Below are 23,707 nucleotides of genomic sequence, written 5' to 3'. Positions count from 1 at the left end.
TCATGTTAATTTATTTCATCATGGAGCATTGGTTTAGGCGTGTACTATCATGACGTTCTGTTTCTTCTTTCTTCTGTTGTTAGTGTCTGCTCTATTGCCAGCAGTTTCGTGCCATGTTCTTAAAGAGAATGATGTTCAGTCGGCGCAACTGGAAACTCATGTTGTTACAGACACTGGGACTTGTAGCTTCCTTTGCCTTTATGTTTGAGATTGGTAAACCTTCAAATGCTGATGAGAATGCCAGAGAAATGAATTTGGGCGAATATGGTCAGACCACTGTGCCTTTTTCCATTTCTGGAAATTCAAATTTCACTACAGATTTCTTAAAACTTCTTGAGAGTAAGCTAACATCTGAAAACCAGAAACTTAAAGAAGTAGAAGGTAAGATCCAGTAAAAGAAAATAAAAATAAAACAATGTTCTTAAGTAATCTTTTTTCTTACTTTCAAAGAAGAATCTTAACTATACTATTTGTGTACTAACTCTGTTTTTTTGTTGTTGTCTTTTTCTACTGCTAGTCATCAATATTGATTTTACAAATTTTTATTACCCTCAGTTCAATCAAGCATTAGCATCTGAGTAAGTCAGATAATTTGTCCCATATAAGACACATAGGAAATACAGAGACTGAATTTAACCAGATCTTCCTTGAATTCACAAACTTACAATTCACTGTACCATATCAACTTTCTGAAAAAAAAGTCTATTCCCTTTTAAGAATAATTACTTCCTCCTAAATACTAAATAAATTACTTCCTTCCTCTTGTAAGTGCCCCCTGTTGAACAGTGGACCTTAGGTTAGCAAACAGGTTGCAGAATTGGCAAGCCTGAGTTTATCTTCTCCAGTGAATTGGTTTAATTTTTGGCAGGTAGTAAGGTAGAGGTAAGCAGTAAAGCCAATTAGAAATTGAAGTGATTTGAGGCTTAGTTGAAATTATTATAGTCTATGTGGGTACTTCAACAAGTTTGTGGAGATATGTAATCAAAAGATCAATATATTTTGATGTAAATAATTTTTAATCCATGCACATTTTTTGCAGCACTCATTTTTTTCATAAACTTTTTGAATGCCTCTTTTATATCTTCATTACTGTTAGAACATGCCACTGCTTAGAGAGCCATTTTGGAGAACTCAAAATTTTATGAAGACAAACGTATCATTAAATAAATAAAGGAAAAGGAGTTGTAAAATGTTGAATTTCCTTTAATGCGTTTTACTCTTCCCAGAGTTTTGGTCACACGATGTAGATTGTTTTTCTAGATCTCCAATACCCTCAAAGAGGTTCTTTAAAAGTATATGTGATCCACATACCCTTCTAGGTAGGACACAGATTAGTTACTCCTCACTGAGGTATTGAGGATTTCTCCGCACATCCCTCCTAAAAGTTGTTCTGCACTTCAACTGTTGACATAAGCCTTCTTAGAGTTATAAGCCAGCTTACACTATCCAAATATCTGCCAAGTTCAGCAAAATTATGCTTCAACACTATAAACTGCTAAATACTAAAATGAAAATAGGTACGAGACAGCTGAATAGTACCCTATAGCCATTTTAAGGTGTATATAAGCCAATTGTATATAAACTAAAATTGAAATGTCAGTGAAGTAGTCATAGTATATGGTTAAGAACTTGTATACTGTAACATATCGGTTACTCAATACCATGTCAAATAATTCGATGATGTTGTAAATCGTTGTTGATGTTATGTTGTAGCTTTTAATTGATGGGGATGATATTCTTCCAGCCCTGCCTTCAGACCAGAGATGGTCTCCCCAAGAAACCATTGAATTTAGCTGGACAATAAGATGCTGGACTCTATGCCTGGTATATGCTTGCGATGAAAGTATCTTGACTGAATTTGAACTATAATACTGCAACAAGGTGGAGAAATCCACCATGGGGTGGGGAGGGTGTAAGAAGTGGGGGGAATCCCAGAGTCTATGAAACGATATCATATAATGCAAAGTAATTAATATTAAAAGAAAGTATATGTGATCAGGCCCGGCACGATAGCGTAATGGTTAAAGTCCTCACCTGGCATGTGCCACGATCCCATATGGATGGCCGGTTCTAATCTCGGTGACCCCACTTCCCATCCAGCTCCCTGCTTGTGGCCTGGGAAAGCAGTCCAGGATGGCCCAAAGCCTTGGGGACCCTGCACCCGTGTGGGAGACCTGGAAGAGTTCCTGGCTCCTGGCTTCGAATTGGCACAGCACCAGCCGTTGCACTCACTTGGGGAGTGAATCATCGGACGGAAGATCTTCCTCTCTCTGTCTCTCCTCCTCTCTGTATATCCGCCTTTCCGATAAAAATAAATAAATCTTTAAAAAAAAAAAAGTATATGTGATCAGACCTGGCGTGGTAGCCTAGTAGTTAGTCCACACTTTGCATGTGCCAGGATCCCATATTAGCATCAATCCATATCCTGGCTGCTCCATTTCCAGCTCTCTGCTTGTGGCCTTGGAAAGCAGGAGAGGATGTCTCAAAGCCTTGGAACTCTGTATTCATGTGGGAGACTCTGAAGAAGCTCCTGGTTCCTGGCTTTGGATTGGTTCAGCTCCAGCCATTGCAGCTACTTGGGGAGTAAATCAGTGGATGAAAGATCTTTCTCTTTGTCTCTCTTTCTCTCTGTAAATCTGAATTTCCAATAAAATAAAATCTTTATGTATATATATACATACATTTATATATTTATATATATCTTTTCTTGTTTTGTATAAAGTATTATCAGTTGTACTATATAAACAATCAGTGCCGTAAGTGGAACTAATTATACCTAAGTATAACACAGCTAAGCAAATTGAGAGATTCATATTGTGTTTTCTCATTGAAGTTATAGTTTATATTATAGATTTTAAACTGAGAGTTTCAGATTTAATGATGGAATAATGTACTTGAGTGGAATAACAATTGTTTTGAGCAATCATTATGGGAAATTGAAAGGTATAATAGATTAAACTCTTTGTTTTTACCTGCGTGCGTTGTATGTGACATGAATTATGGATACATTGACCAATATTGTTTTCTTATCCTAGATAGCCTACTGAATTACTTGATGGAAAGTAAAGATAAACGTGCATGCATTATTGCATTTTCCATTGACATTAAAGGAAGTCAGACAATATTCACTGCTCTGTTCAATAATGAAGCATACCATTCACCCTCTCTGGCCTTAGCAGTGTTAGACAACGTTCTATTCATGTCACTTTCTGGCAAGAATGCTTCGTTAACAATCTCCAATAAGCCTCAGCCACGTCGTAGCATTATAAATAAGGAAAAGCGACGGTATGCTATCCTTTTCATTAGAACTAAGTTTCACATTTTAAATAATTTTTCCAGCCTATGTGATACATGCCAGTATTAACTGTTTATAATAGTGTGTGTTTCCTATCTTTTTGATTTTTTATGTATCTTCTTTTGTTCCTTATTCTGTAGATTAGAAAATGGAAATGTGGTGGCCTCAAATATGCAACTTGGCATAGCTATTATGATCAGTGGATTTTGTCTCCTAACAGTGACTGAGAGAATCTCCAAGGCAAAGCAGATCCAATTTTTGAGTGGGACCTCTGTCTTAGTGTACTGGATTTCTGCCTTATTGTATGATTTCATCATCTTCCTCATTTCTATCTTATTACTGCTGGTGAGTGTTAGGTAAAGTTTCTCAACTTTATTTTCTCTCTGTAACATGAAAAAAAATTCCAAGTGTTCTTTTTACAAATCTAGCTCTGCCCGTAACAGCACAGATTGTTCATGGACCCATGTCCCATTTATTATCAACTTATGCTAGCTCTCACAACTTCTCTACAGGTAGAAAAACTGTTACCCTTGTCTCATGTAACCAGTTTTGTTGTCTGGTGATCCTTCTGTCTCTCCTTACACCACTGGAATCTTCTGTGGTTTCACTCTGAATCTCTTCAATGTATTACCTAGATTTATATATCCACACATATAATTCTTTCTATAAATTGGACTCTATCTTGGGACTCAGCATTAGTTTGGCTTAAATCTAAGTCCCATCTCAAGCTCCTGTTGGAGCACTGTGTGCACAATCACTATTGTAAGGTTAAGCTATTTTCCATGATTTGCATTCCTTAACTCTATGAGAGTAAGTACACATCATACACTGGAGAGGTAAATGAGGTTGATTGTCCTTATTCACATAAAAGTCATATCCGTATAATACCAACAAGTGAAAAATTACAGCAAAAATAAAACATTTGAGTGCATGCCACCCTGCTCCCAGAACGCTATACAACAATATTAACAAAGAAACTATATAGACATTTCCAATTCTGAGTTTCTTTCTTGTGCCTCAATCATTCTGTTGTTGAAGCTTTCCACTGAATTTTAATTTGCTCCTTTGTGTCCTTCATTTCTAATAATTCAGCTTGCTTTTGTTTCAGTGTTGCTATTTCCTAGGTAACAAATTCCTTAAATTCCTGTATGTACTTCTTGTTGCTAAGAAACTTTATAGCAAAGTTTTAAAGTTTTTTTTTTATTCCCTATTTCCTCAATGTCTTCCTCAGTTAACTCTGAGGTTAAGAAAGGGTTTTTCTCCTTTGCGGGGCAGGCATCAATAATATTAATTGTACCTCTTTCGTTTTGCTCTTGGTCATTGTACTTCTGGTTAGCATATTCTTCTCCTTAGGTTCCTATACTGTGTCACCCACAGGTCTACAATTCAACTTTATTTATTTTGGTTGGTGCATGGTTCTTTGTTTGTAGTCTTTTGTGCCCTTCCCTCCAGCAAGTTTCAGGTCCGGATTCTTGTGTTAGGTTCCACCACAGTCTCTGTAGCTCCAGCTCCTCCTGTGATCCCGTGCTGTGGCTGCACCGTGCCTGTATTACCTTTCTCCTACGTCCGTTTGCAAGCAATGAATCTCAACTGAACTTGAACTATGGTTATGCAACAAGGTGGAGGAATGCACCATGGGGGGAGGGGTATGGGAGGGGTGGGGGGAATCCCCAGCGCCTATAAAACTGTACTACATAATACAATGTAAGCAACAATAAAAAAAATAAAATAAATAAATAAATAAATAACTGGGTTGTTGGTGGTGCAAAACTTGTCAAAACCTGCCTGCTGTTAGGTCTGAGAACCACCTGGACCTATATTATTATTTACCCAGTGGGACCAGTGCAGTGCACTGAGCTTGTGGTTTGGGAAAGCAATAGAGGATGGCCCGAAACTTTGGGACCCTGCACCCACGTGGGAGACCCACTTTGAATCAACTCAGCTCTGGCTCTTGTGGCCACTTGGGGAGTGAACCAGCGGATGGAAAATCTTTCTATCTCTACTTATCTCTGTAAATCTGTGTTTCCAAAGAAATATTAAAAAAAAAAAGACTGTGAAAATGTAAGCCACAGTGATATATCATTATATGTTAGTCAACAATTTTAATAAAAATGCCATTTCAAAATAATGACAGTGATATGGAACAATAGTAGCTTCTGGAAACAGATTAGCATTATCTTCTGAGATTGATGTATGCATAACCTGTGACCCAGTTTTTACAGTTCCCATCAAGTACCCATGGAAATATGTATATAGTTTAACCAGGAAGCATGTATATTGAAATCTTCACAGCCCTTATTGATACTTGTTGTAGATTGAACTCTATCCCCACAACAATGATATGTTGAAGTCCTAATCCTTGTAAGCCACAGCATAACTATATTTAAAGATAGGACCATCAAAGAGGCAATTAAATTAAAATAAGCCTATTGCCATGGGTCTTCATCTAATCCAACCTTTAAAAAAAAAAAAACTGTTCCATGCAGAAAACAAGATAATCAAGTGTGGTGGGTTTTACTCATCAGCATGTCCTCTGGAGATGTGGAACTGACTTGGCACATCTCAAAGGTGTGTTTAAGTGGCAGGTTATGTCATTTAATGAGTACCTTTGTACTAAGTAAAATGGAATTTACTATCTCTTTTTCTAAGGATTCTGATGTGTTTTTCTGTTTGTACTTGCCCTTCACCTTTTATCTTGCCCCTCTCTCTGCGCTCTGTGTTTCAGATTGCATTCAGATACTACAGACTTAATATTTACATCACGGAATACCACATTCTGGAAACAATGCTGATCTTCATATTGTTTGGCTGGTCTGCCATCCCCTTCATCTATGTGTTGAGCTTCCTGTTTACTGGAGCAGCTTCTGCCTACATCAAACTGATCCTGCTCAGCTACTTTTCAGGCACTCTGTGTGTTCTCATAGACAGCACGGTAGATTACAGTAAGTGTAAGGGTTGAACAAAACGTTCCCTTCCTCAAGAAGAGAGCAGCCAATAAGTAAGCAGACTTACAGATACCTAGGAACTTGTACGTGTGGTGGGGAAATCCATACTTGATGTAAGTCAGTGAACTTTGTGTGGTAGGTGTCATGTCAACTCCAGGATCCTCACATTAAAATGCCAGGACTGAGCCTGTGTACCTGGTCCTCCGACAGGATACCTCCTCTCTGTCTCCACTGCCTCCTATAGTTCCAACATATGACTTAAGGATTGTTTTGCAACTGAGTTAGAAAATTTTGGCAGGAAGAAGTGAGAAAGTCGAATATAGGCCCACAAAGAAATAATAATAAAAGAAAAAAATTAAGTAGAAGAAAAATAAAAAATAGAAGAAAAAGAAAATAGTGCTTTAAAAAAGAAAGTGGCTAAGCATTTTCAGGATTGTTCAGACAAAAATCCCCAGTTTCAAATGTTCACTGAATTTTTCTGTTTTAATCCTTGCCAAGATAAGTTACCATGAAACTAGAACATGAAGGATAAAGAAAAGATGCTCTAGGCAGCCAGAGAAAAAACTGAAATCTTTATGTTTAAATGTCCAGCATAACCATTGAATGTTTTTCAAGTATCACTGTGTTTCAGAAAAATGCAATAGATAAGCAATAGAAAAAAAAGTGGAATTTGAAACTAAATTATATTCAAAAGATGCAAAGGGGAAAAAGATGAAATTTAAAAATGAATAAGTAATGTGATAATAATTAACTCAAATGCGTCAATAATAAAAAGTGGCAACAAAACATGTTTTTTAGATAAGTGACAGATTTGCCATTCTAAAAGATTCACCTCAACTTCAGATTTTCATTTCATATTGTTTAAAGGAAGTACTATTTAAAAAATGAAGATGCAGGAAATTTGAGAATGGTGAAGGACATATCACAAAAAAAAACTGACGTAGTTATTTTTAGTCCCAGAGAGGAGGGCATTAGATAAACACATTCACAAGATAACAAATTCACATAAACAAGGAGTTGAAGAATTGCAAAAGCTTATTTACCTATAAATTCAAAATTTCCAGAATTGTCTGAATTAAAAGGTAAAATAAGCATCACAGGAGATTTTTAACCCTTCTTCTTGTAACTGACGGTTAAAACAGTAGGTAAATGAATAAATGCTAGAAACAAACTCACAGTTAATAGCCAGATATAGAACACAAAACCTCAAACTTTCAAAAACTGACCATGAGAATAATATATAGGATACTGTCACCATTGTTCAATTAAGTTAAAAATCAGTAAGTGACACGTGAGGTAAGAACACACAATTATAAACTTAAAAGCACTTTCACATCATTAAAGGACATAAGAGGATATCGTAACAGAAATTAGAAAATAGATACAACTGAAGAGTAACATAAAATCTCCTCAGCTAAATAATTGTTTTTAGGAAATTTTATAGCCTTCACTGCTAACATTAGAATGGCTAAAGTCAGAAAAATAACAACAAATCAAAGTAGAACAAATGAACAAATGAAAGCAAATATTAACTAAGTAAAATCTGAGTAAATTATTTTCAATAAGTTCATAATAGTTAGATGAAAGGACTCATCAAATTGATAAAATGGCTGGTCCATAAAAAGAAAAAGGAAAACTAGTAAATAAAATATTAGCAATAAAAAGGAGATAGATATCTGAACAAAAATATAAATAAAGTATATGCAGTTATACATGTATTTACATATACACACAAGGTTTAAATACTATTAAAACATAGGATGATATGATAAATATAGGCCAACAACTGTGTATACTTTGAATAAATTGTAGCTGCATTTCTTTAAAAAAGGCAATTTACTAAGTATTACATAAGAAAAGCTAAAAATTTGAAATATAGCACACGAGTTCAAATAACTAATAGTTAAAAATCATTTTCACAAGAAAATGACAGACCTAGACTTCACCAAAAATGCTTGAGAATTTTACATTTATCAACACAAGCTGTGTGACCAGCTATAAACTGTAACAAATTTGTTGGGGGGAATAATCAACATCCTTCAAAAATAATCATCTGGTTTTTAATTTCTAGAGTTGGACTTGTTTGTTAGTGGGGCTTATTGTTCTAGGGGTGTTCATTTCTTGAAAAGTAACCTGGTTTTGTCATCATTTTTAAAGTGGGAAGATTGTCAAACAACACCAAAAAGTTGCTACGCGAGTCATTCCATTTATTTCCCAATTACAACCTTGCAAAGTGCATAGGTGAATATACCAGAATCTACAGAATGAAGATACTGTGCCTTTCTCAAAAGACTCCATCTACCGTACTTGATTGTAGTAAAGAAAGTAAGTATGTCTGAGCCTCACAGAAATCGCTTTCAAGGGCAGACCAGGAAATATCCAAAGAGCCTGCCTTTCTTCCAAAGAAAGGAGTTTTAGGAAACATGTTCCAGGTAGGAAGTAGTGATGTGGATGACAAAGAGCAGCACGATGAAGAGAAATGAGAAGAACAGGAAGAACACGGCATATGGAACAGGAAAGGGTAAACATGCAGTTTTAGCTTTAGCATCTGTGTGATAAAACTTCATCTTTCATTAATCTGAAAATCCTTGTTGTGATAGTGTAAAGTGAGGAGGAATGATTAGTAAGCCTGATCCTCACTGTGTAATAGTCGGTGACTTTGAGAGATAACAGTGAGAAAGTGTAAACTGTATAGACAGTAAAATTTAGGGGATATGTTGAAGTGGAGAAAAAAATGAAAGAAATATTTAAAATATAGTGATTTGAGGAGTTATGATATGATTGAGCCTCCAGGAGAGCTGTAGGTTATTTATTTATTTATTTATTTATTGGAAAGGCAGATTTACGGACAGAAGGAGAAATAGAAAGATCTGCCCGCCGGCTCACTCCCCAAGTGGCCACAACAGTTGGAGCTGAGCCAATGCAAAGCCAGGAGCCTGGAGCTTCTTCCAGTTCTCCCGCGTGGGTGCATTGAGCCATCCTCTCCTAATTTCCCCAGGCCAGAAACAGGGAGTTGGATGGGAAGTAGAGCAGCCAAGGCACAAATCGGCAACCATATGGGATCCTTGCAAGTACAAGGCAAGGATTTAGCTGCCAAGCCATCGTGGTGGGCATGGGGCTATTTTTATGCAACAATGTTTGAGAGTACCAATTTCTCCAAATCCTTCCCAACCCTTGTTGTTTTCGTGTGTGTGTGTGTGTGTGTTTGTGTGTGTGTGTTTTGTTTTAAATATAATCCTCCAGGTAGATTCTGCCTCTCGTGGTTTTGATTTATATTACTCCTCTGGTGATGTTGAATGTCATTGTTTTCACTTTTGTTGAAGCCTAGTCCTTGTTTTCTTTCTCTTGCTCTCTCTCTCTTCCCCTTTTTTTAGTTCTTTTTTTTTCGTTTGTTTATAATTTATCTGTTGTAATTAGGTCTTTAAAGCATCTTTCGATGTTTGTATATGGTATAATACAGGATTCAAGTTTGATTATTTCACAGTGGCTATCCAGTTGCTTCAGCACCATTCATTAGACTTTCTGTCACTGAATTGACTGGGCACTCTTGCTGAAATTAGTTGGTCATAGAAATTTGAATTGATTACTAGACTCTCAGTTATTACATTAATGAAAACATTTGTCCTTCCTCCATTACCACCTCCACCTTGAATGATGTAGCTTTATAGTAAATTTTGAAATTGGAACTTGGCTGCTTCTTAATTCTTGATAATTTTGGGTACATTTGAGAATCCATGCTACGCACAGAAACACACAAAGCCAAACTTTTTATTGGGATTTACATAAAATATTTAAAGATTTATATATTTATTTGACGTCAGAGTTACAGAAAGAGAGGAAGAGAAAAAGAAGGATCTTCCATCTATTGATTTACTCCCCACATGGTTGCAAAGATCAGAACTGGGCAAAACCAAAGCCAGGGGGTTCACCTGGATTTCCCATGAGGGAAATATTCATTTAGGAAAATTTTTAATTGTTGATTGTTTCTTATAAATGTAAAATTATTTTACTATATAGTAATAATTTGAGGAAGGAATTAGTACTCGTTTTATTTTATTTCATATAAATGTCAGATCTACTGGAGTAAATTTGTTCATGATCTGATATTTTAACCTCTGTAAGATTTATAGTTACATCCCAGTTTTCATTCATGATATTCCTAATATTGCTTATCATCTATTCTTTCTTGATTTTGTCAATTTCTTTAGTGTTCTCAAAAAACTTTACATTTTGTTGATTCTGTGTATTATCTTTGTTGATCTGTGTAGTATCTTTATCTTGCATAAATGAAGGTATGGAGAGTGCTAAGACTACTAAAAATTGATCTACATAATGAGCCAGCCATCCCAATTTGGGGGATATATCCCTAGAAAATGAAATCTGCATACGAGAAAGGGACCTACAACCCTATATTTGTAGCAGTACAATCTGAAGTATTGAAAATATGGAAACAACCCAGATCCCTGTCAAAAGAGGAATGGAAAAATAAACTGTAATACATCTACTTCATGGTGTACTGCTCAGCCATTAAAAAGAAAGAAATTCTGTATTTGCAACACAGTGATCCCAACTAACCACCATTATGTTCAGTGAAACAAGCCAATCCCAGAAGGACAAATATCACATATATGTGAGCATGGGTACATGTCCCAGTTGCTCCAGCTCCAATCCAGCTTGTGGCCTGGGAAAGCAGTGGAGGATGGCCCAAGGTATTGGGCACCAATTCCCGCATGAGAAACACCCCCAAAAGATCTGGCTTTGTGCTCGCCCAGCTCTGGCTCTTACTCCCATTTGGGACATGAACCAACAGATGGAACTCTCACCTCTGTAACTCACTCAAGTAAAATAAATAAATCTTTAGAAAAAAATCTTCAGAAAAAGATAGTTTTTTTTTAAGAAAAATTAGATTTTTCTTTAAGAGAAAACATGTTCCCAAAGGTGATGTAGGGAATGATACTATTTTATAAAGTTTAAATTTTGATGTTATTTATTTAAATATACATAAAATAATCCACTTGTATATGTCAGTTGAGTAGGAATGCAGAACACAGTTCATCATAATAGTTACCTCGGAATGATGGAAATGGGAAGATACACATAAGTATTTGCCAACTATTTTCACACTTTTAATTTGGGGGAGGGATTAATTCATTATGATATTATACTTAGCATTTATATATATGTGTGAGAAGTGAAAAAAACAACTAGGTTAGATGGTCTACCCAGAAATCTAATGACTCTATTAATTACTAGATTTTTATTAAATGTGGCTATTCAATTAAATATGACCATAAAATTCAATTGTATTTTATGTATGAACTACAAGAAAAACACATGATTCATTAAAAGGGTACAGGTGCCTAAACTGCCACAGTTGAGCAGAAAATATAGTGTTAGATTATAAACCCAAGCATCAAAAAATTTGTCAGTCTATTTTGATATAAATGTCAGAGGAATGATTTATTTAACTGATATTATATTTACCTGTAATTGAAATTTATAATTTGCATGATAAACTGGGGAAGAGGATTAAGAAATTCACAGCAGAGAAAAAAAACCCAAGTGATGAAGATCCCTTCAACAATGATAATTTATGTGGTTAGTATGTATCCTTTTTTTCTTTGATGTGACAAAAACAGCACTTCTGTGGTCTTTCTTCCAAAAATCCATAACCCCAGTTGAATCATGAAAAATAAAATGAACAATCCAGTTAAAGAACTTCTAATTTCTATTCTACAAAATAGCAATTCTCAAAAAAGTCGTGACTTTAAAAAAGAAAAATATGAGATATTAACCAGCCAAAATGAATCTAAAGAGACACAACTAAATGTGGCCTCCTCGATTAGATTATGGAACACAATCTTTTTAAAACTAGGAAATATGATAAAGTTAGGTACTTAATGTATTGCCACCTTATTAATTCTGATGTTGAACACATTAATGTGTGTTGTTAATAAGGGACACTGGGGTTCATGGTTATACGAAAGTCTCTATTATCAGTGTACGGTAACATTAAGTTCTCTTGTCTCCTTGCCCTCTTTCTCTCCCTGTCTTTTCAGATACTGAAAAGAACATTTACTCTTTGGAAAAGGGTATGCTTGGAAAGTATTTTATTATTATGGCCATCACAGGCTTTATTTTACTTCTCCTGCTTTTACTTTGCGAGACTACTTGTTGGCGAGTAAGAGCATTTCTCAATCAACAAGTTTTCTTTAGAATCTATAAGATATTCAAGAAGGTGAGTACAATTAAGAAGAGCACTAAGAGCATTGCAGATTAGACCTGAAAAGCCTAATCCTGCTTATTGCATATGTTCATGGTTTATGATTATTATATATATTCATAAATATACAATGTCATATTTTGATATACATTTACATTTGGGATGATTAGATCAACTTGATTCTCAATTATATTTCCTCATGTTCTTATGATATTTTAAGGTCTTTCTTACCTTTTATTTGTTAAGCTTGTTTATATAAAATGAGTAATTTCACATTTTTCATGATACAAATTAGAACCATAGAGATGCCTCTCTGTCAACAGCTATTCATTTCACTTCACAGTAACAGGTCTGACTTTCAGATATATAGATAAGTCATGACATAGCAAGCAGAGGAGAAAAAACAAAATAAGGTAAAATTAAAATGGAGATCCTGCTATTACTCAGGATATTGGTGCAGGCTAGAAAAACAGTTAGTTGCCACTATGCTAATCTGATATACAGAGATTATGTCTTTTGGTGCTGTGTATGTTAGTTGTCATGGATCAACGAGCATACAAGTTTGCCCTTTGGGACCTGGCTTATTTCAATAAGTATAATGGTTTCCAGTTGCATCCATTTACTTGTAAAAGGCAAGGTTTTTTTTTTTTTGTGGTAAAAACATTTAAAATCTCTTTTAGCAATTTGAAAAATGTACACTGTGTTGTTTTATGCAGGCCTCTCTAATAACCATCATTCATTCCATCCTCTACTTCTGTGAGTTTGGCTTGTATAGATTCCACATATAAGCAAGATCTTGTGGTATTTTTCTTTCTGTGCTTGACTTACTTAAGAAAATGTTCATAATGTAACATAATGTTTCCTAGTGTTGATTTATGTAAGTATCCATGTTGTCACGGATTACAAACTGCCCCTCTTAACATTTCATGGGGCATATTTACCACATTTTCCTCCTTTATCATATTTATTTACTTTTTGAGAGAGAAACAATCTTTCATCTGCTGGTTCACTCCTCAGATGGCCTAAATAGCAAGCACTGAGCAAAACCAAGAAGTCAGTAACCAGAAACTTCATCCAAGTGGTCCTATGGGAGTGGCAGAGACCCAAACATCTGGATGATGTATTGCTTTTCTGAGGCCATGAGCAGGGAGTTGGATAGGGAGTGGAGCTACATCACAGTGCTGGCCCCATACCGCTTTTTCCTAATCTATCTGTAGATGAATACTTAGATTGATTTATATCCTAGAGGTTGTGAATAATGTTGCAATGAAAATGCCAGTGCGGGTATCTTTATAAAACGGTGACTTGATTTTCTTTGGGAACTTATCCAAAAAGAACGACAGAGCTCCCATCTGTTCCTCAGATACCCCTAACAGTTGAATACCCATAAGAGCCAGAACTGGGCAAGAGCCAAAGCCAGGAGGTGAGAATCCAATCCCAATTTCCCATGAGGGTGCCAGGGACCCAACTCCTTCAAGCCGAAGCCATTGCCTCTCAAGGGCGACCTGGTTGGGAAATTGGAGTAAGACACTAGAACCAGAAATTGAAGCCAGGCGTGGTATTGTACCATGTGAGAATCTTAACCTTTAGGCTAAACTTTATCTTGCTGGCTTGAGTTTCTGGCGTGTTATTTCAATGTGAAGGCAGCAGAGGGAAACAGAAGATGGTCCAAGTACCGGAGTTCCCTGCCATCCATGTGGAAAGCCAGGATGAAGTTTCTGGAGCCTGGCCTTAACTTGGCCCAGCTCTGATGGAAGATCCCTGTTTCTACCTCTCTGTCACTCAGACTTTTAAATAAATAAATCATTTTTGGTGGAATCAACTGTTAACCCTACGGGAGGGGAGGCTACTATTAATATAAGTGTTTTCTGATTTCGAGATTTTCTCCTTGCTCTTTTGGTTTCAGCATTTTTACTAACATGCTAGTATGAATATTTTTCTGTTTGCCATACTTGCTATCCAGTAAATTCCCTGGAATTGTAAACTAATGTTTTTGAGCATATTTGGGCCATTCTAAGCCAATGCTCTGAATTTTTTTAGCTCCTCTCTTACCTTTATATTTAACAATATCAAAAAGATTTTGATCATGTTTCTCTTTTTTAAAAAAAAAATTATGTTTGTTGGAAAGACAGATTTTACAGAGAAAAGGAGAGACAGAGAGGAATATCTTCCATCTGTTGGTTCACTCCCCAGGTGGCTTCAGTTGCCGGAGCTGAACCAATCCGAAGCCAGGAGCCAGGGGTTTCTTCTGTGTCTCCCACACGGGTGCAGTGAGCTAATTTTAGTAAGAGGTTGGCATACAGTCAGAAAATTAGGACAAGGAAATTTTAACGAAGAGTATGTGAGACTCAGGACTGATAGTATCTGGCATCTGCATTCAGTACACTGTGCTGGGGCTCAGTTACCTTCTGAAGCTTCACTGTTTAGTGAAGACAACCAAACAATATTCATATCTGAAACATTTACCTTGAAAATATATGTGAAATGGCCCAGTGAGTTTCACAGGAAAAGTAAACCTGCTGATTATCTGAGCTCCCATTCCATTTTAATTTTGGCATTGTCAAGATTGTATTTTTTAAAGTTTCCCTGCTTTCTTGAGATGAGGATCCAGGTGATAAAGTAAATTCTTTGAGAACTTTAAATTTTATCTTTCAAAGATTTTAATCACACATGATAGCATGTTAATTCATTCTTTCTCTACTGTAGGAAAATCTTTTCCCTCTTGTCTGGTTCACAGAAGCCTATTTCTCAAAAGTTAGTCAAGCTGTGCATGACAGTGAAGTGGGTGTGTAGGAAGTCTCCTGGAAATTATTCAAACCTTCTATTTTTATATCTCTGATATTATCCCTCAGTTTAGCTCTTACAAAGCCACTCATTCTAGAGCATTTGCCTGAAGAGTATCCATCTCCATGCTTCTTGTCTTGAAAATACAGAATAGAGTGACCAATGAACTATCTGGAAAATCTGAAGATGAAGATGTACAAAATGAGAGAATTGCAATATTAGAGCATCCTGAAAGGTTTCTGAATTCTATGGTTCTTATTAAAGAACTCACGAAGGTAATGTCATTTAGTGGCTAACATATGCTATTTTCATTCCTACTTAAGAACGTAACTTTGCTGCCTACTGGTCTACCTCCCCACCTCTAAATAAGTATATACTTATGCATACCGATTTCCTTCAAACTCTATTTGTATCCTTTCAAAGAAAGCAGGCTGAGGTGGTGATCCTTAGGATACTGAGATACTGGTGGTATTTTGACCTGTAAACATTCTTCATTCTCTTTTATGAATTTTTTTAGATATACTTTAATATTACATCCGTCTTCGCTGTGAGAAATATCTCTGTTGCAATCCAAAAGAGAGAGTGCTTCGGCTTGCTTGGATTCAACGGAGCTGGAAAAACTACCACCTTCGAAATTTTGACTGGAGAGGAGAGTGCTACCTCTGGGGATGTGTTGATTGATGGTGTTAGCATCAACAAAAATATCCTAAAGGTAAGATTTATTACAGTATGATATTTGAGAAGCATAATGACTCAAGAATGTAGGTAACGCTAATGTCTAGGATTAATAGATGGGAATTCATGTAAGCTTTGTTGTTGATACTGTAGATGCCATCAGTGGAATCCGAGTTGAGAAATAGTTGAAGAGAGTCTCTCCAAGTTTGCCATTTTGAAACATCTCTTATATTTCATCATGTGACAAGTAGTTCTATTTCCCATTTATTTGGGCCTTTTAATATGTTAAGATTGATTTTTATTGTTGTAAAATACTTGACATAATATTTACCATTTTAAGCATTTCTACAATGCCTAATACAATTCATTTGCATTAAGTACATTAACATTTTTACGCATCTATTCCCACTATCTCCAAAACCTTTTCATTACCTCAAACTAAAACCTGTACCAGTTAAGCAGGAGAAACACCCTAGTCTAAATCTTCCCGCTTTGCTAACAACTATTCTAATTCATCTCTATGAATTTGACTATGCATTAGGTACCTCATATAGTAGAACTTTAAAATATTTATCTTTGTGTCTAGTATATTCCATCTATGTTAATGCCTTCAAGAATTTTATTAGAATTTTATTTAGCTTAGATTTAAGCAATATATATCAGTATGAACATTAATAATATATTAATTCATCTGTTAGTGAACATTTAGGATGTTTTCGCCTTTTATCTATGGCATCTAATACTGCTGTCAGAATGACATGCAAATATCTGAGTCCAATTTCAATCATTTTGAGTATGTAATTGCAGAATCTATGGTAATTCTATTTTTTTTTTTTTGAGAAACTTCCACACTGTATTCTGTATCAGCTACACCATTTTCCATTCCAGTCAGCAGTGCACACGAGTTCCAATTTCTTCACATTATCACCAAGAATTTTTACTTTCCTTCTTAATAGTATGTATCCTAGAACACTTGTGATGATATCTCAATGTAGTATTAATTGACATTTCCCTAATGGTTAATGATGGCAGGCATTTTCCTATGTTTATTAGTCATTTATATCTTCTTTGGAAAAATGTCAAAGTCTTTTGCACGCTTTTTTTGTTGAGTTGATTTGAAGAACTTCTTCATGTATTTCAAATGTTAATCCCTTCATATATCTCATGATTTATTATTTTTATCCTTTATATGGGTTTCATTTTACAATATCCTTTGATACATAATGGTCTTTAACTTGATTAAGCCCAATTTACTTAATTTTATGTTGCCTGTTATTTAAAATCATACAAACTTCTCATTAAATCCAATGTCATGAAGGTCTCTACCTATTTTTTTCCTCTACGAGTTTAAAGCTTTAGTTTATATGCTTAAGTCTTTCATCCAGTTGAGACATGGCTGCAGGTTCTTCCATGCCATCTGTAGATGTTCAGTGTGATGGATGACTTCGGTCTTTACGTAAGACAATTCTTGGAATTAGGTGAGGTCAAGAATTGGCTATTGTCCTCAATTTGATGCCTTGCTGGAATATATGACTGCTGAAGAAATACTGATAATGTATGCCAGAGTTTGGGGAGTCTCTGAGTCCCATATTCATCTGTATGTGAACCAATATTTGAATTCAATGGAACTGGAGCCTCTTGCTAACAAGATTATTAGTACCTTTAGGTGAGTCATTGAGCTTGCTGCTCTTTTTGTTGTTGTTGTTGTTATTGTTGTTAATGATAAGGTGTTTCCTGGCATTCTTGATGTTTGAAATAAGTGCACACAGTTCTACCTAAGCTCCTCTGTCACATAATTTACTAATTATGAAACAATATAACAATTTTCTTTCAGAGTCCAGTAATAAACAGACAAATGTGGTTCAATATCTTTCCCTTTGTTGAGATGAAACTTAAAATTCTATTTCTATTTGAATTTTAGCCTCTGAATCTCAAAGGGGAGCACCTTTCTATATTGCATTGCTACAGTTCTTTTTCTCCAAATAAAGAGGAATGTGTGCCCTTTAGGTTTATGTATCTGAGAAGCCTTAACAACATAAAAAATGTAAGCTCTGATAATGTTGCCAAAATGTGACAAAATTATTCTTCTATATTTTCAGTTAAAATAAGTTGTGTGTGTGTACATGCACACACATTTGGAGCACGCGTGTACACGGGTGTATATACAAAAATGTTCTTGGTCCTCTTATCTTGTTATTCCTGCTGGCATTGTGGATATACAGCCTGTTTGCTGAGACTCTGAGCATTTAAGTTATTTGTGCTATTTCTTTTTAAATAACTGATCTGTACAGCCTCCTCTTCTCCCGCTTTCTGTTTGTCTTTGGCTGTGAAGTGGAGGAAACAAACGCAGGCTGAGTACTGCTATTGCCATAATGGGAAGATCCTCAGTCGTCTTCCTGGATGAGCCATCAGCCGGCATGGACCCAGTAGCCCGACGCCTGCTCTGGAATGCAGTGACCAAGACACGGGATCATGGAAAAGCTATTGTCATCACCTCACACAGGTATAGCTCATGGAGAGGCATACCCGAGGTTTGGCAGGAGCTATAGTGATTATAAGAGGGAAATATCTGAGGCCAAGAATTTACAACAATGAACTTGCCTGAATGCAAGGAGTCGTTATTCACGTGTTAACCATGATGAATAAAGCCGCCAAGAATCCTCCATGAAGTTTTTTTTTTTTTTTAATCAAGAGTGGGGAGCAAAAATGAAGTTCATGGAAATGTTCCACTTATGCTGTTGATCACTAAACATTAGCACTAAACTTACGCTGTTTATCACTAAACATACAGCTCCTGATTGAAAGGAAAATCACCAAGTTCTAGCTCTGATTGAACTACACCATGTCCTCCCAAACAGAACTTTGTAGTCTTATATTATTTTCTTCTCCTATTTTGCAAGTATGGAAGAATGTGATGCTCTGTGTACCAGGCTAGGCATCATGGTCAAGGGGAGGTTCATGTGCCTGGGCAGCCCTCAGCATCTCAAGAACAAGTTCGGCAATATTTACATCGTGAAGATCAAGGTCAACAATGAAGACGAGTTGGAAAATGTGAAAAATTTTATCAAAACCACATTTCCAGGTAAATAAGGTTGTGCTAACTTTGTTAGAGATGTATTGTATTTGTTGTTCTCACCATCTTTAGAACTTGGATCTTCAGTACTGCTTTACAATAAGTTCATAGCGATCTTTTAAACAATATGTTGTTCATAATAAATATATTTAAATGTTATGCCAATTTGAACAGATCAATCAAAAAGTGAAATGGCTATCATGTTGATGTAGGTGTTGATGATTTGGGGATGCAGAGACTGGGAAGTCACACACGTGAGTGAGTGCATTACTAATGCTTGCCCTAGATGGGTGGTTTCATCAGTGCTTGTTTGGAATACTTAATTATGCTCTGAAATGCACCTATTTCAAATAAAAAGAGCTTTGCATAAGCAAGAACGCAGTAAATGCATTATGGTTAATACTAAGAAAGTCTATACATGATTATAGCCATGCATTTTTTTCTTCAAATTAGAAACAAAACCACCTTCTTATCTTTAATCCCATCAGTGATTCTTGTAACAGAGATGTGAACACACAGACTTTAGTGATTCATATTGTGTGATTTACTCTTTCACATAATTGAAGAAGTGCATAGTGTTTAGCATAATAACACAAATTTGTGCCCCTCTCACCTCTTTCAAATGCTGTATTTGCACACACACAGAACCAGAAAGAAAATTCTCCCAATTCATATTTTATAACCTGATGTTTAGAAATAAAGTATTATAGCAACAGAATTTATAAAAATTGGGAATTTTTGCATTGAATATGTAAGTTGATATGTTTGTTGACATAATTGCTATAAACTCTGCATATTCAATGTAGCTCATCATGAATAAACCAGAAGCATTAATTATGTCATGTATGTCAAAAAGGTAGGGGGTTTGGGAAGTCATATCCACTTTGTACTAACCCCATCTGTTCACTCCTCCTTTTTATGTAATTAAGTGCTTGCAGCAATATTTCAGCAATTATAAATGGAATCTGTAAGATTATTCACCTGTCTTGTTTTCCTTCCTTAGGTAGTATCTTGAAGCACCATAATCAAAAGATCCTTAACTACTACATTCCCAGCAAGGACAGAAGCTGGGGAAAGGTGATGGTAGAAACTATGCTTTATAACATAATCGATTAAAATAGCACTAATGATGAGACTATATTGGGATTCAGGAATTTGAAGTGAGATCCTGGTATTGTGGGAGGAGTAAAACCTTTGTGTTACTTTTCAAGCAAAATGCACTATGATTCCAGGTCCAAAAGGGAATGAGGACGGAAAACTACTCTTGGTTTCCCACTTACCCAGTTCTGCCTTCTCATTTCCCCTTTCTATACTTCTTGCCCCCATCATCAACTTGACAGAAGTTGGGAGAAGTGAAGGAAAAACTCAACCTGGATAAGGGCCCGGGAAGGTGATCAGATCCCAATTCACTGTCCTTTTGTTCTTCCCAAAGATGTTTGGCATTTTGGAGAACGCCAAAAAGGAATTGGATTTAGAAGATTATTCTATCAGTCAGATCACGCTGGAACAAGTCTTTCTCACCTTTGCTAATCCAGAAGACATAGATGTTTATGCTCCACAAAAGAAGCCATGATATACAATTGCAGTCAGTGACACTTTTAGCTTTCTTAAACTACACCTGGCTACCTAGAGAGACATTTTGTTGTTTGTATAGCTTGGTATAAATATATTCGTTTAATAAATATTTTCACAAACAAAAATGCTTGTTCCTTTCTTTTCAGATTTAGATGAGTGAATTGTAGTGACACTAGTCCCAAAATAAATCTTATAATTTAATTGTAAGAGGATGTTTGTACCAAGAACATTTAGAAGTACACAGAAAAAAAATATGTTTAAAAGTAGCATTTCACTTGCTACTCTAGTTTTTAATAAAGGAGAAATGAATTATAGAGGGAAGTGGAGATTTTCTGATGCATGTCTAATCATAGAGTATACCCATAAACAACATGAGAAATTTAAGCACATATCCAGGATTTGTGGGCAGATGAGGAAACAATTAAGGTGTTTCTTGTAGAATTAGATGATAAAGTTGCTGTATTTTGGGGATGGCTTATTCAACATTTTCAGATTTCTTTTTAAATATTTATTTTCAGGGCTCTACGTGATGACTCAGTGACTAAATCCTGCCTCTGACTTTGGATCGGCTCAGCTCCAGAAAGGCAGATTTACAGAGAGAAGGAGAGACAGATCTTCCATTCTCTAGTTCACTCCCTAAGTGGCTGCAACTGCAAGAGCTGAACCAATCCGAAGCCAGGAGCCAGGAGTTTCCTCTGGGTCTTCCAGGTGAATGCAGTGTCCCAAGGCTTTAGGCCATCTTTTCCTGCTTTCCCAGGACACGCACCAGTGACCATATGGTATTGCAGTCTTTAGAAATAAAGAATCAGCCAGTTAAACCATTGCACCAGTCCCATTTTTAGATTGTTAATTGGATGTGGCCAACTAAAAATTATATATTAAAAAAGCCTTATGAATTGCTTGTATGTGGTATTTATATCTATTGTCTTTCATCAGCTATTCTGTATTCCCTTTGTCTCAGCTAACACCTCACTTAATTACGGATCTTTACCTGGTAAGTAAAAAGTAGTCCTTCCTGATAGGATTGTTGTATTTTTCCATTGACTTTAATTATAAGGCATTATAATACAAAAGGATGTCCTAAGGTATCTTCTATAATCCAGATATTCTCTAGTTTCACTTTGGAGTAGTAGTCCGGTTCCCCGTGGCCGTCGGGATCAGTCACTCCAATGAGAACCGTAACTCCCTTCTTTGCCTGTTGATTGAGGGGCATAATGAGTCCAAAGTGGCCTGGTGGCCAGGTCCAGTTCAATGCAATCACTACTATGTCGCTTAGTGCTACAGGTTAGAAGAACATAAAATTGCAAGAATAGAAAGAAAAAAAAAATTTTGCTTGTGAGTCACTTCACTGCCACTTCCACCCAGCCACTTCTGGACCAAATGAATCCCCACTGTGGCAGAAACAGCACCATAGGAGACTGATTCGGAAGCATGTGGAAGTTTCTAGAGAAACATCTGCAGTCCTTCAAAGTATTGCTCTCTAGTTGACCATTGTGTAAAACTAGTTGCTTTTGGGTGGTGGTGGTGAACATTCTAAGCCCAGTGAAGCCCACAAGCACATCTTTTGCTTTGAATTGAGTTCCTTATGCAGAAGCAACGCTATGTGGAAGACCACATTGGTGAATAAGGCATTTGGTAAGTTCACAAACAGCAGATCTGGCAGATACATTGACTGCACGTCCTTCAGGGTAGTCAGGCCTGTTGGGAAAATTAATCAGAAAAAGAGAGACCTCAACGGATCAGGAGCCACATTTTATTTATGGAAAGCAAAGGAGTTGTCCAGCAGCCTCAAAGAGAGCACAGGGGCCTGCAAGCTAGTGCCAAGCAGGGGTTTTTATACGTGAAAGGGGGGGGGGGGTGTTTTTCTTTTGTTTGATTGCAAGAGTGTGGGAGAGCAAGTTTTTTGTCTGCACTGTTTGGGCAGGGAGGGAGCAGCCTCTTCGGGTTAGGAAGCCAACCCAGGAACTCCCCTTCAAGTTTCACCTCAAGTAGCTGCAAAATGCTTTGTCTTCTTGGGGTTTCTTAGACAGTGACACTCTACTAAACCAAAAGGTCAGAACGTCCCCTAAAGCATATACGGAGAACTTATCAAACCGATTTTTCCAAGGGCTATGACGGTTTCATAGAGAATTCCCAGCGCCTTAAAAGGCATCTGAGCCTGTCCAAAAATACAAAATCTCATGCATGCAGAACCTAGGCAGTATAAACACCATTGCTGGGGGAAAAAAAAAAGAGAAAAGAAAAAAATCCTGCTGCAAAGATAATCGATTTTATCGAGCTTACGCAAATGTGCCATAAAAAAGTAAACAGCTTGAAACTCGGAAACAGCACCGAGGCTGGTAAGCAGCAGCAGGTAGAGCGGAGATTAAGGCCGTACCTCTGGCTCCTTCCCACTCACGCAGCCCCGACGCGGCTCCCTGCAGTTGCGCGCGCGAGGCCGAGGCCCGCGGGGCGCCTGCGCGGTGGGGCGGTTGTGAGGAGCGTTGAGAGGCGGCGGCGCGCGCTCCAGACTGGCGCCCCTCAGCGGCGGCGGCGGCGGCGGCGGTCGTGGCGGTTGCGACGCCTGAGCGGTGAGTGCCCAGGCTGTGCCCCCGGCTCTTCCTCCTCCTGCCTGAGGCGCCTTGCGCTGGCCGCCCCGCTCGCCGGGGTCCTGCAGGTCCCCAGGACGCCCTCCGGAGACGAGCAGGCACTCCGGGTGCCGACCCTCCACGCCTTGTCCTCCCTCAGAAGCTAAACGAACCGTGAGGGACTTTTGGGGTTTGGGGTCCGTTCCTCTGGTTATTACTCGCGTGACAGAAGGCGAAGGTTTGGGGAGCTCAGTGGACCTGACTCCCGGCTCTTCTGCCGTTTTCTGGCTCACCTCTCCCGGGCTCATCTGTGAAATGGGAATCCTGGAGGCAGGGCGACCACCTCCAAAGGGGAGGCTGGTCCCACAGCGAGATAAACAGAAGGTTCCCTGAGTGGCCCGACCTGCCTCCCCAAAAAGGATGAGAGGATGAGGACTGTGAAGGACCCGCCATTCCCGAAGTCTCACATTTAATTAGCAGAATTTGGCTCGGGTCAGTTTTTGAAAACTGCGCAACCCAGGAAAAGGAGGGAAATCATTTTAGTAGAAAATAAAAATTCGCTTTTTTTTT

General features: G+C 37.3%; 1 protein-coding gene across 1 annotated transcript in view; it reads left to right on the top strand.

The window, feature by feature from the left end:
- Positions 1-20,568, top strand: part of LOC121151869 (phospholipid-transporting ATPase ABCA3-like) — a 63,317-nt gene extending 42,749 nt beyond the window's left edge. The window contains exons 18-30 of the mRNA XM_040973720.1: positions 84-381; positions 3,036-3,285; positions 3,436-3,640; positions 6,021-6,243; positions 8,398-8,565; positions 12,300-12,478; positions 15,397-15,522; positions 15,765-15,959; positions 17,401-17,588; positions 18,255-18,425; positions 18,823-19,004; positions 19,999-20,072; positions 20,428-20,568. Coding sequence (XP_040829654.1) covers positions 84-381; positions 3,036-3,285; positions 3,436-3,640; positions 6,021-6,243; positions 8,398-8,565; positions 12,300-12,478; positions 15,397-15,522; positions 15,765-15,959; positions 17,401-17,588; positions 18,255-18,425; positions 18,823-19,004; positions 19,999-20,072; positions 20,428-20,568 — 2,400 coding nt within the window. The remainder of the gene's footprint in view (positions 1-83; positions 382-3,035; positions 3,286-3,435; positions 3,641-6,020; positions 6,244-8,397; positions 8,566-12,299; positions 12,479-15,396; positions 15,523-15,764; positions 15,960-17,400; positions 17,589-18,254; positions 18,426-18,822; positions 19,005-19,998; positions 20,073-20,427) is intronic.
- The last annotated feature ends 3,139 nt before the right edge of the window (positions 20,569-23,707 follow it).

This window comes from Ochotona curzoniae, unplaced genomic scaffold (assembly GCF_017591425.1).
Source record: "Ochotona curzoniae isolate NIBS_2020 unplaced genomic scaffold, NIBS_Ocur_1.0 contig_2321, whole genome shotgun sequence".
NCBI lineage: Eukaryota > Metazoa > Chordata > Mammalia > Lagomorpha > Ochotonidae > Ochotona > Ochotona curzoniae.
This window is presented reverse-complemented; position numbering and strand designations above follow the sequence as displayed.